The sequence below is a fragment of the Lissotriton vulgaris genome, chromosome 12, assembly GCF_964263255.1.
Source record: "Lissotriton vulgaris chromosome 12, aLisVul1.2, whole genome shotgun sequence".
Classification (NCBI taxonomy): Eukaryota; Metazoa; Chordata; class Amphibia; order Caudata; family Salamandridae; genus Lissotriton; species Lissotriton vulgaris.
In genome coordinates, this window is record NC_141700.1 from 77829032 (window position 1) to 77848510 (window position 19479).

The following is a 19479-nucleotide window of genomic DNA, read 5'->3' on the forward strand; positions in this document are numbered from 1 at the left end:
CTTGTCCAGTCGCCGAAGCTCGAACGTGGTTCCCTAGTTCTAAAATTGCCAGCCCTGACCCTAACGCCACGCCACAACTTGAGCAGGGAGAGGAAGGGAAAGCTCCGCTCGTTTTGTGCTCGAGTTTCTAACAGGAACCTCGAGCTGAGCCAGACTTTAGGTTCGAGCTTTCAGTGGCACTCCTACCAATATTGAGACAAATAAAACACCACCAGCGGCAGCGGGTTCTAACATTGTGCAGCCTCCCATGAAAGAAGGCTTCATGGCCAATAAGCATTGCGTCTGCTTGTATTACCTGGAATCCTACTGCGCGCAGCCCCCCTCGCTTCGAACCCCCCTCCTATATGCAACAGCGGCATCCTAAACCAGCCAGAGGCATGGCATAACTAACCCACTGCTTTAATCTAGAGAAGAGACACTGTCACTGCACCCGCCGATTTGTAAAAAGGCGGATCTGTCCACGTGCGAACTACAAAGCCAATCATCGGCGCCCTACGACTGGCTGAGTGGTCCAGCGCTCCAATCTCAGGGCGCCTTACATATTACCAGCAGTACACAATCCCAGAAGATTCTGACAATATGTTCTGCTGCGGGATTGAGTTAAGCGCGACCCGGAAGCCCTAACATTATAAACAAAAGACATCCGTTAGAAGCTCAGCCTGGGGAGACGCATGAAACTGAAGTCACAGACGACCCATACAACAGCGGAAGCTGGGCTCAGTAGCATCGCACCTTATGGTAAATATAAAATGGCAGCATCGGAGTTTGCGGCTCTTTGTACCAGCGTGGGCAACGTAATCTGAATGATTTCGCATTCCATAGTGCAATTCCAATACCGTTAAGTACTGCTGGCATTTTGTTTGGTTTAAAATCTTTAACTCGAACCTACATGTTAATATTACTTTATATGTAGTCCTGATTCTTAACCGTCTCCTCGCCAGGGGCCTCTATTTAATTCTGGGCTGAAGCGAGTTTGCTATAAACTGGGCCAATAGACCACTACTTTACATTTAACACGCAGCTGTTGTTAATTTCAGCAATCTGACGTTCAGCAGAGCAGGCGATTCTTTATGTTAGCGATTTGCCCCTTGCATTGTTTTAAATGTAAAAGCACCGATCAGAAAATAAAGCGCACACGCCGTAAACATTCACGCGATTAGTAAGTACATCTGTAATACATTTCACATGACTTGGTGACAGCACTAGGTCTCTAAAAGCATACATGTCCACATTTTAGGACAGGGGAGTGGGAGGCAACTTCCTCATTGACTTCTATTGAAGAAAATGCAATTTCAGACTGGAGAACCGAACCCCGCAACCCGCCGGGGTTTTGGTGCTTGAAAATGTGGACGTCTCCCGCCGGAATCGGGTCGATTAGCATGTATGTAAAAGGACCGTGGTCTGTGTAATAAAGGGCGTCGCTTAAACAAGTACAGTACATTTCTTTCATCCCCACGGTTTGCCACCCAACAAGTGTTTTGGTGCATCTCTGAGCTTTCTCTTAAGGCATTCAGATAACAACATAGGACATGCACCTAAAAGCAGTCCGGACTTTTGGCTTTGTCAATGATCGTTAGCTGTTGGAGATAAACGAGTAACACCTATCCTTTTGTTGTAAATAATAATACGGAACATGTCTTCACTCTTAAGCTATGAGACCGTGAATTAAACATTACTGAGACCTGTTGCACAGGTGGTGGTCTTCAGAGTGTCGCCATCACTTCTGTTACTTTCACTCACAGCCTTTCACTCTCTACATGTCCTACACATCATCACTTTTCTCTTCAGCGCCCTCTTTTTTCACTCTCTCGTAAATGTCCTACCCGACATCTCCATCACTTCGCCACCTCCTCAAACACACAACGCGCCCACTCACCTGTAAACTTTGCATTTTGTTTTAAGTTGGCCTTGTCAACATTTTGACAATTGTGCACATCATTCAAGCAGATTTACACAGAATCACAATTGCAACTGAAATACGTGACCATTGCTCTGCAGAGGCCAACGATGGATGAACATCTATTCTAAAGACCTTGCTGGACCACTAACGGGCACTGTGAGAAACTCGCACTCATCAGCCTGCGCTCCAGAACTCTCACTCGTGGCCCATAATAAACAGCTGGAGGCGACTCATTTCAAAGTATGTAAAAGCAACATGCTATACGAAAAAAATAAAGAATACAACTTCCCGGAAATAGCGATCACCTCCTAGCAAATTTAACGATTAAAGAAAAGCTATGATTTAGAGTTGGGAACTAATTCACTGACATGGATTGCCTTAACTTTTTTTTACATTCATTGTTGAGAAATGGATCAGTGTGTGGTCCAGTGCTTATAATGAAAATTTTAAAGTGCAGATACTTTATATTTAGAGTACCTGCTTTCTCCTCAGAAGTGCTGGCACTCTCCAATTTAATGTATTGCTGCAACACTGAAATACTTTCAAATTAAAGAAGTGCAGGTACTCAGTACCGGAGAGTACCTGCCCATTAAAAGCACTGATTTGGTCCAGTCATGTTAAGGACAATGATGTTGGGCCTGATAGGGACCGATTTAATTTTCAGTTTTTACTTACTACCTGGTCTGAAACCCAGAGGGACCCGCCTCACTTAAAGCCCTGCTCCAATTCAGAAAGCAGCTTAAGACATGGCTGTTTACACAGGCACATGAGTAATCCTATCCCATTACTACCATTTCATAACTGGCTACTCAGTACAGTCTCAACAGCGCCATGAAACCTTGGTCTAAGTGCGCTTTATAAATTGGTTAAACATAAACATAAACAGCACATATTGGGACCTATAGGTGTCATCTGGCCTTGCTTATTCTTCACCTTGCAGTTTAACATGGCTTTTGGATTTCTAAAAAGTGCCTACATATAAGAACATGTATATTTAATGTTGAAAAGCTGTATTTTTTATGCTCTTGACACCTACAATTTTTATATTTCTTAAATCGTTATATTCTCAGCTTTCTAAAACTGAGTTGAAAATATTTTTTCGGTGTGTACACACACACCACGTCTTTTGTAACTTAACGAGTTTCTATTTGTTTTTACAGAGCACAGCACAACTCTACCAAACCGATGCAAATTACAAACTTTTGACCATGATTTTTAAAGTAATCTACAACTCCGCTCGAATCTCAACATTTCTTAAAACTTCTTGATCAATCATACCCCTGCCCACACCCTGATCTAGACTTAACCTCCTCTCGATTTTAAAACTGGTATGCTCAGTTATAGACCAAAATATAATGGACAGAAATGTGCTTCTCCATGTATATTGTATGAGCTAGATGGTAAAAAAAATCATGCATAGAGAAGTGAATATTTGCTATACAGACTCCATACCTACTTCCTTGACAGTATTGTAAAGACTGATACTGAGAATCATTTTGCGTGTAGTTCTGTACTAAAAACTCAACATTATGATAGGTAGCAAGCCACAACTGAGCGTTCATATCAACAGAGGTTAAAGGGAGCCGAAGCATTGGCCTATTAGGAGGTAAAGAAGGGCTCTACTGCTTTTAGTTAAAAGAAAATATATATATCCACCAAGCAGACTTTAAATCTCGTAGAGTATACATGGGTGCAACCTGTTTATGGAAGCTGCTGTAGACCTCATATTAATGGAAGCACCATTTTACTTAGCAAGATAGCCACATTTAAAATAATTAAATTGAAAACAAAAAAAGGTGGTGGTTATCTTTAAACTTTGAATCATCGAATATTAAAGGGGCATAAGTTTGTAATTTCTTTACTACTACCCTAAATTAGTATTTAGATAAATATACCAGAGGCATCGAAAAATTCTTTAAACTATAAATGAAAAGCACAAGAATAAGCAGATATCTAGAGAGTTGCTAGTCTAAGTTAATAGCTAAAAAATTTTACTCTGACAGTTTTATTTTGTTATCCCTAGATTGTGGTGAATAGAGATTGAACTTGTTTAAGGTCATTGACCTGTGACTGCAGAAATTAAATTTCAAATGTAATGGTATGAAAGCAGCGTAGCTCTGCACCGCAATGGGGAATACGTCTTGGAGATGGCATACATGCGGTCTCGCTGTATGCGGATGACATCTTGCTGTATGTTAAAGCTGTATGTTAAAGAGCTATGAGCGATCCCACAGGTCATCCCTGATACGCTGAGATCTTTTGCAATTCCATCTGGGCTGAGTGTGCACTGTGTAAGTCTTGCTTATACCCCTTTAACCCCAGTACCGAAGATCTGACTTGGGAGGTGGATGGGACAGTAGTGCATTGGCAACCGGTGGCATTTGCGTATCTAGGTATACGCATCTATCATAATGATCAAGACCTTATGGATGGCAATATCACTAGGGCGGTCACAGCACTCAAATCTCAGATCGAGTTTTGGAAGACGCTTAATCTCTCGGTTATAGGGAGGGTGGGATTAATCAAAATGGTTATGTTGCTGCGTCTCCTTTATTATTTTTCTTATCTACAGCTTTACCTACCTGTGTCCTTCTTTCGCTCAATGGAGGGTATTGTTTAGGAATTTCATTTAGAGTAACTCTCGATGCAGGGTGGCTCTGGTAAAGGTATATTTACCAAGATCGAGAGGTGGGCTGGCTTTACCCAATTTAGAGCATTATTGGCTTCTCAAATACAGTGGGTGGAGGAACTTCATTTGTCGGACTCTGCTGAACGGGATCCTCTGTACTCTCTGGGTAGGATTCTCCCTTTATTCCACCCTTGTGATGGATCGAATGAACCTCTTCCCTTACTGGTTCAGATTGCACGGAAATGTTTCCGCAGGACGGTGCGCCTTACTAACGAGTTACACCATACACACCTGCTATGCCATTACTGAGTATGCCGACAGCGAGGGGGTGAGTTCTGAGTGCAGATCTTACTGATTGGTTAGAGGCAGGTATTACTACCTTAGAGGACTTGTATGGGGAGGGCATATTGCGGCCTTTCCTTACCATCACATAGGAGGATGGGGGTTCCCCCGGGTCAGTTCCTGAATTATGTCTCCTGGATAGCTACGATGAGGTGCTGGTGGGGCGACATTACGCAGGAGCCTCCAACACATCTCCTCATGCAATATGTGCACGTCATGGGCACCACCTGGTGAAGTGGTTCCGGCAACATACAATGGCAGATTTAATGCCGTTACAAGTCAAATGGGAGACTGATCTGAAGGGCCCTGTTCTGAGAAGGAGTGGTCTGCTGTCTTGGAAAGTCCTAAACAGATCCCCAGAGACGCCAGTTTTATTCTAATCCAATTCTATATTATCCATAGGGCATATCTTTCTCCGGACAAGATAAATAGGTATTTTCATAGACGGGATGCCTGCTGCCCGCATTACCAGTTGGTGGATGCAGACCGTATACATATGCTCTGGTCATGCCCCAGTCTGCATTCCTACTAGGATGGGGTAATTGGGATGTTAGTTAATAGCACAGATTTGGAAATACATGCCTCCCATTTCCTCTGTATTACAGGAATCTGTCCTAGGAACAGGACACAAAGCATCCTCTAGGTGTTTAGATTTGGGGTTCATTGTGGCAAAATGATTAATAACACGCCAGTAGAAATTGGGGGAGCCCCTATTAAAGAAGGCTTGGGCTCTTTCAATGCTGAACTGGGTTAAGGCGGTCTCTCTAGTGCGTAAGGATGCACTGGGTCTCCGTAAAATCCCTAGTTCCACTGCATGGAATGTAATTCTGTGTTCGCTTCAGGGGCTGCTGGCACTGGATGGTTCTTCGGACACCTCCACTCGTGATTGATGGTGTGCTATACATGTATTGCATTTCGACCCGAACTATAATCTAGTTTGCAGAGAACGTCCATTCTACCTTAAAATGCAATGTCTGTTATCTCAATAGTCATGAAGTGCACCTATGTGAACGTTGGTGAGGTTTTCCTCACAGCATTTGAGATCGATGTTTCCTCACCCATTTTTATAAGGCTCTTGTTTCCCTTCCTATCCTCCCACCCTGATTGTGGTTTCTGATTGCTGTTAATAAAAATGTTTGACTGCATACTCCGTTTGATGTGATATGGCGAGTGAAGCCATACGTGCCGTACAAATGTAATTGATTTATACATGCATAGTGGAGTCGTACTGCAACGGGATTAAACGGTCATGCTGCAAGTGGGAGGAGGCTCAGCGACGGGTGGAGTATGCTAATAACTGTTATTAGTCGTAAATAATATTGACCATGTAATTGAGCCATTGAAATACTGACTTATAAGTTGGATTTAGTAATTTGCCTACTGGTCTCACATGATAATACCTATGTATGCATAGTGTTTTTCTACTCACAAATTTTCAATAAACAGATCAAACCAAAAAAAATAAATCAAATGTAGTGGTATGGACAACGGGTAATAGATCCGGCACTTAATTACGTTTCATTAATTGTAAATAGGAGAAAATTGGTAAATATGAAATGATACCACTGAAGCATTGAAGATCCGACATAGACTAAAGGGTGCCGAATCAATGGCAGAATCATCCAATTAACTGTATTGATGATGATTATATGGGCACCAAACGGTAGAAGTGTGTTTAAAAAAGCATTCTGGTTTTGGACAGGTAGATATTTTCCAAAATGTCACAACCTTTAGCCAAATCTAGGGAAATTTCCTGGATTTGATAAATTGCTGTCGTTACTACCGCTTACATGTCTGGGTGTATTTCATACTTTTGAAAAGGGACGATGACATGTCTGTAAAATTAGCCCTTTTGTTCACATACGTTAAAATGTAACTAGTCTCTGATATGCTAATGGGTTCTCCATTACAGTGATAGCCAACCTGGTCAATATTTTCTGTACCATTTTTAGGTCTCGCCTGGAAATCGCATCCGAAGGCTGCGTCCAGGGCGGAGACTTATAGCTGTCGGATGCCGGGGAATGAGGGACAAAAAACTATCACGAGCTTTAGCAGGCGGATTTGGCTGCGCGAACGCGCACGTTCCGTCCTGCGCCGCGCCGTGCACTTCCCTCCCATACTCCCAGCAAGTCAGGCTAACGCGCATGCATGCACACGCATTTACACTTACACGCAGGCACCCAGACAGGCAACCCCCCACAGTCACACACACACGCATACACACAGACTCCAAGACAGACACACACACGCACGCACGCTAACACGCATACACAGCCCGCCGCCACACGCACGCACGCTCACACACATACACAGCCCGCCGCCGCACGCGCGCACACACATGCCCCCCCCAACAAGGCGAAGCCCCACTCACCGGCTTCCTCGGCTCTCACCGGCAGCAGGACTTTTCCTTCCTTCTTCGGCACCGGGGCGCAGGGTAGGCTCCTGCCTGCTCCGGTGCTCAAAACAATCGCGGGCTTCCTCGGCTCTCACCGGCAGCAGGACTCTTCCTTCCTTCTTCGGCACCGGGGCGCAGGGTAGGCTCCTGCCTGCTCCGGTGCTCAAAACAATCGCGGCTCTTCCGTGGGAGGCGGGGTAGGCTCCCGCCCTCCTACTTCCTGTTTCCGGTTGTCCCGCCCGGCCTGCCTGACTTCCTGGTCGCAGGCCGGCGGCGGACTGCAGCACGCGCCATGCTTGTTCCAAGGAGAAGCCGGCGGCTTGAGCAGGGGGATGGGCAGTTTGGTGTTTGCGTGGTATAGGGAGGTGAGAGCCCAGCAGGAGGACGACAACTTGGAGTTTGTTCTCATTTCATTATATTTAATTAGTGTTCTGTGTATTTGTCAGCCTTTTTAAGACTTTCCAGTGCGGACCTCCAGCGCTGTTACGATTCATTGGATGATGAACTTGAACGTTCTCCGCCTTAGTTCCTGAAAACGCCAGGGGCACGTTTTACTTTTCCTTTCACCTCGTTGAAGGTATTAGTTACAGAACGCATCCATCCATTCAGCAGGCAGGATGGTCTTTAGGGGAACCTCCAGCGCCCTTTATATAGAACAAAACTAGAAATTCCCGTTGGTGTATTTGGCTCATCTTTCGTCCCTCTTTTATCAGTGCCCCGTCTCACTCGCTTTCTCTTTTCTAGCGCCAGCCAGACAGCAGATGTCCGCCTGCTCGAGGTTTTTTTTATTGCTGATTGTATCGCACGCTAATCTTTGAAAAGAAGTATGGTGACTCCTTGCAGCAGACAAATGCCACATAACAGACACCCCACACTTACCACGTACTGGCGCCCCTTGCACTCGCATGCCACCTCTACACTCGCACATTAAGCGCGCATAGCCTCCCCCCTCCCAAGTTGAGGACACCCACGCTCACTTTAGTGCCTGGATGTAGGTTTTTCGGCGGGGATACGGAGGGTGGGTGAGGGTTTTCAGTGGGTTTATGTGTTGCAATAGCAGTCTGTTACGGTGTGCCTAACCCCCTGTAATAATGTCACATTATTGAATGTGAGAACATCAGATATCTCATTTACTTGTTCTTGTAAGCAGGAAATTAAACACTGTGCCATCCTGAAATGTAAGTTCCTCGATTGTGAGTATTTGGTGCTTTTTGATGTTTATCACCATGGCAGTGCTTGTTGTATTCACATGCAGCTTGTTACAACTCGCTTACTGACTGATCTATTCCCTTTGCGAAACGCTGCAGAGAAGGCAATCGGTCTGACTTCCATTTAAGAACCTGGTGGTAAAGGGCGGTCATGTGGGATAGCAGACTAACAGCAGCGAATGGCCTTGTCGATCTTTCTCGATCCCGGGTCCAAGAAATTCACGGAGCACAAGTTCTCGGTCTCGTGAGTGGGTTGATAGACGGATAATGAATGCCATCTGTGTGAGCTGCTACATTCAGGCGGGGTGCATTAATCCTGTGGGGGGTGCCTGTGTTCGCGCCCCCCCCCCCACACTCCTCTTCTGCCCCCACTCTCCGGGACGCAGCCCCCAGGCCGCCAGACTTGTGTAAAAGCAGAAAGTCTGTCCAAGTCACAAGTGCGTAGCGCACGTGGCAGCCATTTACTGACACTGCCAGCAGGATAGTTCGGTGGGTTCGTGTGCCTGCCGCACAAGGTTTGCCTCGCCAGAGGAAGCTTTCATCCTCCCCAGGTTGATACATTCCGAGCTGCTGTGCCGTGTAATATTAACCCTGCCGTAACCACAGATCATCAGACACAACCCACCCGTGAAATTGCTCAGTGGGTTGAGGCACTGCTGCATGTCTGCAGTAAAAAAAAGTGGTTCCCTTGTTTGGCACCGCGGATAGCCGGTAGTAATCTGTATTCATGGTACAGTACGGCATTTGGCATTAATTTAATGCCATGATAAATTGCAACTCTTCATTTCTGAGCTGATTACCACAAGTGTGAATGAGCACTGATTTTAAATGACAGCTGCTGTTGTACTGAGGTTTACATATTTTGTATGTTTATTATTCGTTAAGTTGCAGTCTACACACAACATTGTTATTGCCTCTAGAGATGGTGAGTGTACTGATTTATAGTCTAGCCTGGATCATAAGGGTCAGGTATACAGGATCTAATGTACTCGACCAAAGTGCTTGACATCCCTGCCCCATGGAAAATAAACCCTTCCACCTGATAAAAACCCAACATGGTTTGTCCCATATACATTATAGCATACAAGGCTCTTTAAAAAAAAAAAAATATATATATTATATACACCTTTACAAAAAACAAATACAATATAATGCAGTTTTACCTTTTATGGGTTTTGTTTTCTAGACTTGAATTTTTACTGCGCACAAGCTGTGGCAGTCGGGACCTATATGAAATAACTTCTGATGAATGCACACAAATATGTATGAATTCTTAAGTTTTATAAAACGTTATGTTACCACTGTCAGTTCTTCCGTAGAGTCCAGTGCAGTCAGTCAGTGGTATCATTTCAGGATTAGCTTTTTTGCAAGTGTCAGTTTTTCATACACAGTAACTTTCCTCAAAATCGAGGCAGGTGTTACACTTGATTTGTTGTGTGTCGAAAGCCTCAGATACGTATAAATTGACATTCTAGCCAATCACAATGCATTGCCGATGATCCAGTATGCAATAGTGTTTAATATTGCTTTTCATTTACAGATGACTGCATTCAATTCTTGAGCAGCAAGTACATTTCCTGATTTTCCTCTATTGTTTATTTCAGCATTCATTTGCACCCCACCCACTCCCCCCGTTACTTTCAGACTTTTCTTTCTTAAACACTGCAGGTCCTGTCTGGCTTCTCCTTCCTGTTCGTGCTACTGAAGTTCAGATGCAGGATTGAAAGTTTTCTTTGCGTATTTGCATAAATGTGTTTTAAATTGGCTGCTGACTCCTGAAAACATGTGGAACTTCAAATGCCCGTCGGTCTTTTGTCTTTGTGTTACAGCTTACTGTGTGGGCGTTTCAGTTGGCTCAGGATTTCAGCCTGATCCAGTGAGTGAAATCTGTAATTGTGGGCATGTGAACTTCTGAGGCCAAAATCAGTTGGTTACATGCTAACATGCAGTCCACACCATGCACAGTTACCCCAATACGCGCACACACACAAGCACAAACCCACACGTTCATGCAGTTACATTCATTACTGTTACATATATGACCGCACAAGCACTCACGCACATATGAGCTAATTCAGACATGTACAGATATAAAAAAAATAAAGCAAAGACAGACAGCTACAAGTGAGTGCAGAGTGACAGTGAGTGCAGAGTGACAGTGAGTGCAGAGTGACAGTGAGTGCAGAGTGACAGTGAGTGCAGAGTGACAGTGAGTGCAGAGTGACAGTGAGTGCAGAGTGCGTGCAGAAACAGTGAGTGACAGTGAGTGCAGAGTGACAGTGAGTGCAGAGTGACAGTGAGTGCAGAGTGACAGTGAGTGCAGAGTGACAGTGAGTGCAGAGTGACAGTGCGTACAGTCACTCAGCACCACCACATTATCACTCAGCACCACCACATTATCACTCAGAACCACCACAGCATCACTCAGAACCACCACAGCATCACTCAGAACCACCACAGCATCACTCAGAACCACCACAGCATCACTCAGAACCACCACAGCATCACTCAGAACCACCACAGCATCACTCAGAACCACCACAGCACCACTCAGCACCACTCAGCACCACCACAGCATCACTCAGCATCACTCAGCACCACCACAGCACCACCACAGCACCACCACAGCACCACCACAGCACCACCACAGCATCACTCAGCATTACCACAGCCCCATTCAGCACCACCACAGCATCACTCAGCACCACCACAGCACAAATATGTCCTCTCAATGTTTCAAGCTTTATTACAAATGTCACAAAAAGATGTTAATATTTCACTTCTGTTCTTGGATTTCGTTACAATAAAATACACTGAACATAATCTTCACAAAAGTTATTTACAAAAGTTTAAGCTATTGCCATTATAAATTACAATCACTTTTATTAAGTATTAAAAAAAATTAAAAGCCATTGTTATTTGTAATATCAATACATCTAAGTCACGTAAATACAAATGTTGCATTACAAATGCTATAGGTGTCACATTTGCGAAAGTTATAACTATTGGCATTGTAAATGACAAAGCTATTAATTTAGCTATTTTCAAAACCAACACATAAATGAACATTTGGTAAATTACCATTAAAATATTTGACTTTTTTACTAAGATATTATTGTACTGTTTTATGCAAACAAAATTTAGATACTGCATAAATAACTTTAATAAAACATATTTTATATGTAGCTTTTTATGTAAAAAAATAACTATAGCACAAAGCAAAAAACAATTGCCATTTACAATGCTAATAGCTCAAACTTAAATAATGCGAGACCTATTGCATTGCAAATGCTTGTTATCTGATGTTAAGTTGGCTGCCGTAGGCCTGCTACGAGTGACTCTGAGGATGATGCAATATTTATTGCACCTGGTAAATCTGAGACCATAGGGACTAGAATTTATGGGCTGGCGTAATTAGCAGCTATTATGAGCTTTGCCTAAAAATGCAGCATAACATGGACATTTTGGTGTTTTCTGCGCCAAAAAGGAAAAGTTACATACCTTTTAGTTCTAGTTCTGCATCATATGTATCTTCACTGAAGTCATAAACCTTGAATAATTTCCCTACAGCTTGCGCGGATCCTGAAACACCATCTTTAATATATTTAGCTTTACAGAAATTGTAATTGAAGAATGTTAATCACTGAATTTTCCTTAATGTCTGTGTTGACTGTCAGCGATGTATTTTCCTTATGAATGCTGTAGAAGAATAGTTGAAGGTATAACTTGGCCTTTTAATGCTCATCACATTGTCATGGAAAAAAGGCTGCCTGCATACCAACAGCTTGAGGAGAAAATGCAGCCTAATTGGCTAACACTGATAGAGGTTAAAAAATAAGCCCATACTTTTAAGAACCTCAGAAGCACCCCATCCCACAACGCACTATAGTGGCAGTTTGCCTGTGAGAGTCAGGTTTTTTTTCCAGCTCCTTCAGGCAGGATCTCTGAACACCTCCAGTGTTTTTTCACACATCTAAAACATTTTTCCTGATATTAACCACTTCTAAAACTGTTGTACTGAACAAGTTGACATATCTTTTAAGTTTTGTTTGTTTTTCTTAATGCCCTCTCACTGTTCCAAATGCCCATTGTGTAGAAGAAAGAAGGCGAGCACTGTTGCTCATAACGTTTGTGTGGTGTGTCTTTCACCTTTACACCTCATAAAAGGATGTGACATTTGTCAAAGAGGAGGCTTATGGACAGAGAGGGCATCAGACAGCATGGCTTGATGCAAGACTTGAAGGCACAACAAGAAAGAAAGAAAGAAGAGCAAGAGAATTGAAAGGTCATTCCTTCACCATGCTGTGAAAAGCGTAAAAAATCTGTTATGGACTCCCCACAAAAAGAGATCCAAAGACCGAAAATCTCCATCTCAAAAATCGCCGCCATTCACCGATGTCAATAGCATCGATGTCAAGAGGTTTGGTCTCATCTTGTTCACCATCGAAGAAGAGTCAACGTCTACTACTCATCATCATCAGCGCTCAGAGGTTAAATCGGCGGTGAAAGTTTCACCATCGCCGTCAACGATGAAGGCTAGGGTGGTACCACCTCCACCGGTATCGCACGCTCGATTTAGTATCTAAAAGTCACTGATCGACATAGGGATCCCACCGGTCTGCGTCGTAGTCGCAGCACTCCACGTACAAGACGAAGACTCCTTCAACATCAAAATGACATCTTTTCTCATTGAAGACGCCGATTCCGGCAAATAAGTTTTGCATACGGTTGATCATTCCTCTCTCAACATCGATGGTACCTCAAGTCAACCTATCCTCTTCTTAATGGCTCAGATCTCCCTCCAAACATTCATCTGTCTCAACAGTCAGAGGTTCAGTTGGAGACTACGTTTTCTCCTATATGGCCAATAATCCCTACAGACAAATGTTTACAGATTCCTTTATGCCCTTTGAATCTGTCTCCAGTGGAAAGGTTTCCAAAAGCCACGTCCAATTATTAAACGCTTTTGACTATCAATGAAGATCCTACAGTGCAGAAGAAAAAGTTACTTGCCTTCAGTAGCACCTTATCTGGTAGAGACTCAATCTAGCTGCAGATTCTTTACCTTAGAATTATCCCCTGGCGTAAGACTGGATCTGGACATTTTTCATGAGCAGGACCCCTGCGCACCGGTAGGTGATGTTTGGCTCAGAGTGTTGTCTGCACTGGAAGTGACATCAGCAGTGCCTATATAGGCGCCATCCCAACACGCAGACGTCAGTTTCTTTTCACGACTTAACCCGTCAGGAGTGTGGAGCCACAAACAACACTAACCGCTGGTGTAGAAAACTAGGGCTCTGAAAGAGGTGAAAACCCTGTCCCTAGAAATCTCTTCGCAGGGCAGGCTGGGTGGGAAGGTAAGTAAGTTCATCTGATAGACTTCTAGCTGCATAATCCTTACCTAAAAATAGACACCCAAGCAATACTTCCCCCAGAGCTGGATCTGTAAAACCTTTTCACACCAAAAAGACCTACAGGACTGAACAAGCAAAGTGCCCGTCCCGACGGACCCTACTGTCCAGGCAGTAGTGCTTGGTGAACGTGTACAGAGAAGCCCACACTGCTGTCTGGCAGATATCCAGGACCAGAACTCTGCATGCTAACTCAGTGGTCGCAGCATTATCTCTGCTGGAATGGGCCCCCACACCCTCCGGGGGTTGCTTCTAGGCCAGTGCATAGCAGATTTTAATGCACAGCACGATCAATCAGGAGATGGTCTGTTTCTGTACAGCCTTCCCCTTCTTCACTCCGTCATACCCCATGAAGAGTTGGTCGTCCACCTGGAACTCTTTTGTACATTCAGGGTGGAACGACCATGTTATTCTTTGGTCCAGTTGGTGAAGTCGCTCCTCTTCCTTAGAGGGATGTGGTAGAGCATAAACAGTAGGCAGGGTGACGGACTGACCTACATGAGAGGAAGTGGCAACTTTAGGCAGGAAGGAAGCTCTAGTGCGAAGAACTAGCTTGTCTGGGGAGATGGTTAGGTACGGAGTCTTAGATGACAAAGCCTGGAGCTCACTGGCTCTCCGGGCAGATGTTATTGCCACAAGGAATACCATCTTGATGGTATGAAGCCTGAGAGGACAGTTGTGCAAAGGCTCAAAAGGAGCACACCTCACAAAGGTGAATACTAGATTGAGGTCCCACTGAGGCATGATGAAGGGTTAAGGTGGAAACGTGTGTTGAAGACCTTTCAAAAACCTATTCACACCAGGGTATTTGAACAGGGATGGCTGATCTGGCTACCACAGAAAGGCTGAGATGGCAGAATGGTAGCCCTTTAAGGTGCTTAAAGCAGAGCTCTGCGGGCAAGAGAGAGAATAAATAGAAGGACCTAAGAAAGAGGAGCAGAAAGGGGGTTAACTTGTATTTCTTCACACCATGCCACAATCTTTCCCCCAGCAGTAGGCATATACTGTCTTGGTGGAGGGGGGCATCTGGGTGCCAAGATAACATTGCAGACTTGAGGCACAAGGTAGAAAGCTGTTGTCTGTCCCCACTCTTTCTCCATGCACGCAGATGTAGCGTTGCCAGGTTTGGGTGAAGAACCCTCCCATGCTGCTGCGACAGGAGATCCTCCGGAAGGGGCATCCTGATCGGAGGACCAATGGCCATGCTTAAAAGCTCCGGATACCAAACTCTCTGACCCTAGCCTGGAGCCACAAGAATGACTCTAGCCCAGTGATCTTCTACAGCAGGCTGAGCTCCACTTGAAACAAAAATCATCTCCAGGCGAAAGCCACTTTGGAAACCACAGCCCACAAAACTGTTGACATTGCTTGTTCTCGGCGGTGGCAAACGGATCTAAATAAGGCTCTTCCCACTGCTGAAAGAGGCTTGCACCACCACCAGATGCAGACTCCATTTCTGATCCCCTGGGCATCTTCGGGTGAGTTTGTCCGCTCTGGCATTCAGATAGCCTGTCAAGTGTTGAACCACAAGGGATATGCCCTGATGTTCAAGCCATGTCCCAGAGGCGCAGGGCCCTTGACAAAGGGTCCTTGACCATCACCTTGCCCTGTTTGTTGTAGTACCACATGGCGGTGGTGTTGTCCGTGAACACTGCACTAGCCTTCCCTTGATGGAGGGTAGAAAAGCTTTCAATGCCAGCCGAATCGCCCAGAATTCCAGAAGGTTGATGTGGAATCCAGAGGCCTCTATTCTTCACCTCTCCCAGATAGCCGCCCCATCCCAAGAGTTACGCATCTGTAATTCCAGTCAGATCGGGTTGGGAAATGGAGAGGGGTCTGCAGCTGACCTAATTTGTGGTTCGTTACCCACCACTGCAGATCTTTTGCAGTTCTCTAAGGTCTGGACCATGTCTGAGAGATTACCCCGATGCTGCGCCCTCTGGAACCTCCGGTCCCACTGCAGAGCCTTGCATGCCAGCTTACATGCGTCACAAGCAGCATGCAGGAGGCCGCCAAGAGGCCCAGCAGCCTTAGAGTCCCTCTCACCGAAACCCAGGATAAAGACTGAAACATCAGTATCATTCTGAAAATCCTGACTTCGCTGTTCATGAGGATAAGCCCCAAACTGTGCTATGTCAAGATCAGCTCCAATGAAAGGGGGTGTCTGAGAGGGAGTTAGGTGTGACTTTACCTGGTCGATAGTAAACCCCAGCGAGTACAAGAGGTCCGCCATAGTCTGGTGGTGGGAGATGACTGCCCGGGGTGAGCCCGCCTTCAACAGCTAGTCATCTAGCTAAGGGAAAACTGGAGCCCCTGATCTCCACAGATGAGTTGCAACCACCGCCATCACCTTGCTGATCACCCACTAGGCTGTGGTAAGGCTAAACGGGCGTGTGGCAAATTGAAAGTTCTCATGGCCCACTGTGAACTGCAGTTAACGCCTGTGGGCAGTCAAGATGGGAGTGTAGAAGTATGCATCCTGCATGTCTAACGCTACAACCAATCTCCCGTATCGAAGACAAGCGGAACTTGAGCGAGCGTGAGCATTTTAAATGTCTTTATTTTCAGGGAGGGAACAGTTCTAGGATAGAACAAAGGGCTCCATTCTTTTTGGGCACTAGAAAGTAGCAGGAATAACAACCACAAACTACTTCTTCTGGCATCTGCCCCCTCTTAATGGCTCCCATGACTATCCAGCAGAGTAAAGAAACATGGTCCTCCATCAGCCTGTTGCATGAGGGTGGTATGGGTGGGGGGTAGTCGCATTGGGTCAAGCGTCACAGGAGATCAAGGTTGTATGACTGGCACCGACGGCAGACCCAGCGGCGGGAAACCAGCAGGGGCCCCTCCCAAGGCCGCTGCACCCAAAGGCATTCCATCGGAAATAGGCCATCCAAATATAAGGTGCATGGCCTCATAAAATTCTCAGTGCAGGTTGAGGGTCGCTCGGCTCCAGGAACGTGGGGCGGCGACAGCCCAGGCGCTGGCTCAACAGCAGAGCCAGGCCTCAATTTATGATGATCCCTCATCTCGTCGGATGACTTTGGCAGACTAGTTGAAGTCAAATACCTCTTCGACTTCTTACTCCTCTTCTGAGACTTACTGAAGTGGAGCGACTACGACAAAGATTGATGGCTCCGTGACCGGTCCTGGGACCTTCCTCTAGACTGGGATGGAGACTGTTGTGGCTTTACAAGTCGAGCGGCAAGGTAGTTGAGGGAATCACCCTCTCGAGGCCATGCGCTGCATTGCGGGACAATCCTCGCATGTCTTGGCGTCATGTTTGAGATTAAGACAAAGAATGTGCAGGTCCATCATCGACATTTGCCAGTGATCGGTGTCGCAAGGCTTGAATCCAGCCTTCCTCGTGTACATCCCTGCCACACCAGGAGATAAGTCTAACAAGCATTTACAATGCAATGGTCTCGGCATTATTAAAGGTAGAGCTTTTGGCATTGCTCATGGCACTTTTATTTTTTAAATCCTAAATAAATAGCATTGTCATTTACATTGCCAATAGCTTAATCGTTAAATAAATGGCATTGTCATTTACAATGCCTATAGCTTAATCGCTTGCATATGCATGACCTATTGCATTTACACCTACACAGAGCCACACACACACACACACATACATACATACAGAGCCACCCACACAGTCATTCACATAGAGCCACACACACACATTGAGCCACCTACAGAGCCACCCTCACAGACAGAGCCACCCACACATAGAGCCACCTACAAAAAAAGTATCCACACAGAACCACACACGCACACACAGAACCACACACGCACACACAGAGCCACACACACACACTCACACACACAGAGCCACACACACAGAGCCACACACACACAGAGCCACGCACACACACAGAGCCACGCACACACACAGAGCCACGCACACACACAGAGCCACGCACACACACAGAGCCACGCACACACACAGAGCCACGCACACACACAGAGCCACGCACACACACAGAGCCACGCACACACACAGAGCCACGCACACACACAGAGCCACGCACACACACAGAGCCACGCACACACACAGAGCCACGCACACACACAGAGCCACACACACACACAGAGCCACACACACACACAGAGCCACACACACACACACACACACACAGCCACACACACACACACAGCCACACACACACACACAGCCACACACACACACACACACACACACAGCCACACACACACACACAGCCACACACTCACGCACACAGCCACACACACGCACACAGCCACACACACACGCACAAAGCCACGCACACAGCCACACACACACAGACAGAGCCACACACCCACAGAGCCACACACACACAGGGCCACACAGACCGAGCCACACACAGGCAGACCGAGCCACACACAGGCAGACCGAGCCACACGCAGGCAGACCGAGCCACACGCAGGCAGACCGAGCCACACACAGGCAGACCGAGCCACACACAGGCAGACCGAGCCACACACAGGCAGACAGAGCCACCCACAGACAGAGCCACACACAGACCCCTAGTGACAGTAAGCACCTCTGAGCCCCCCCTCCCCGACACAAAAAATAGGTATTAAATGCCAGATCACACACTTTTAGATATTGTTACAATGTCATATTCGCTGAGCAGGTCATTATCTGTAAAATGGCCTTTTGGGAAACGGCTGAGGAGGAAAAGGAAACAATTAAAGGATTCCCCTGTCCCTGGAACACAATCAATAATCTACAGGCTTACACAGCAATGCTCATCTCTGAGGAGATCATTTCACTAGCAAATAAAGTCCTACCAGTCCACCTGGGGCAGACCTGCTGGTGCCCACGCAGGAGGAAGGCTGTGTAAATGCCTTTCAATCATGCCAGATAAACAGCTGGATACTTGAGGCACTCCCTGGAATGTCCTTTCTAACCACAGCAGGGCACAGCACAAAAGCACGGTCTGTATGTGGGACAGGGGAGCACATCGTGCTGTTACTATGATCAGCATGCCATCTCTACTACACATTCATTTGTGCTTAAGACTTTTTCCATGGATTATAAAACGGACATGGAAAGATAGTTTAAATATGCATGCTCCCTGGATGCTTAACTCAATGTACTAATCGGGGACTCTCCGGGGTCACACCAAGAATGCATTGTTCTGTGGAAAGAAATTTCACAAAACTATAAAATCCTCGTAAAGTCTCTCATCTTAAAAACTGTAATCACACAACATACTTAAACACTTAACGGTGATTAATCAAAATCAATTACAGAGTCCATGCCTACCACAGGTACTTTAGAACGTCAGCAGTTGACGTTTCTTGCAGTCATTGGGCGGAGCTGACGTACCATGATTTTACAAGCACATCGAGAGGACGTCGAGAATTACATCTAATATTACATGTATTACATATAGAGATGTAGAAAAGACCAAACGTGGCCAGCTCTATCCCTCAAATATGAAAAAGCATGCAACCAGACTATCACCCAAGGAGAGTGGAACAGAGTGAATACTTCGTAAACTTTCCTGGCGTGCGGGCGGACGCGCGCGCGCGCGCACGCACACACACACACACACACACACATACACTCTCTCACACACACG

At 45.7% G+C, this 19479-nt stretch overlaps 1 protein-coding gene across 3 annotated transcripts in view; it reads left to right on the plus strand.

Annotated features, from left to right (window-relative positions):
* Nucleotides 1–550: 550 nt before the first annotated feature.
* Nucleotides 551–19479, plus strand: part of LOC147673364 (zinc finger protein 414-like) — a 99217-nt gene continuing 80288 nt past the window's right edge. For all 3 annotated transcript variants that reach the window (XM_086947212.1, XM_086947214.1, XM_086947213.1), the window contains exon 1: nt 551–738. In XM_086947212.1, coding sequence (XP_086803338.1) covers nt 736–738 — 3 coding nt within the window. In that variant the 5' untranslated portion in view covers nt 551–735. The remainder of the gene's footprint in view (nt 739–19479) is intronic.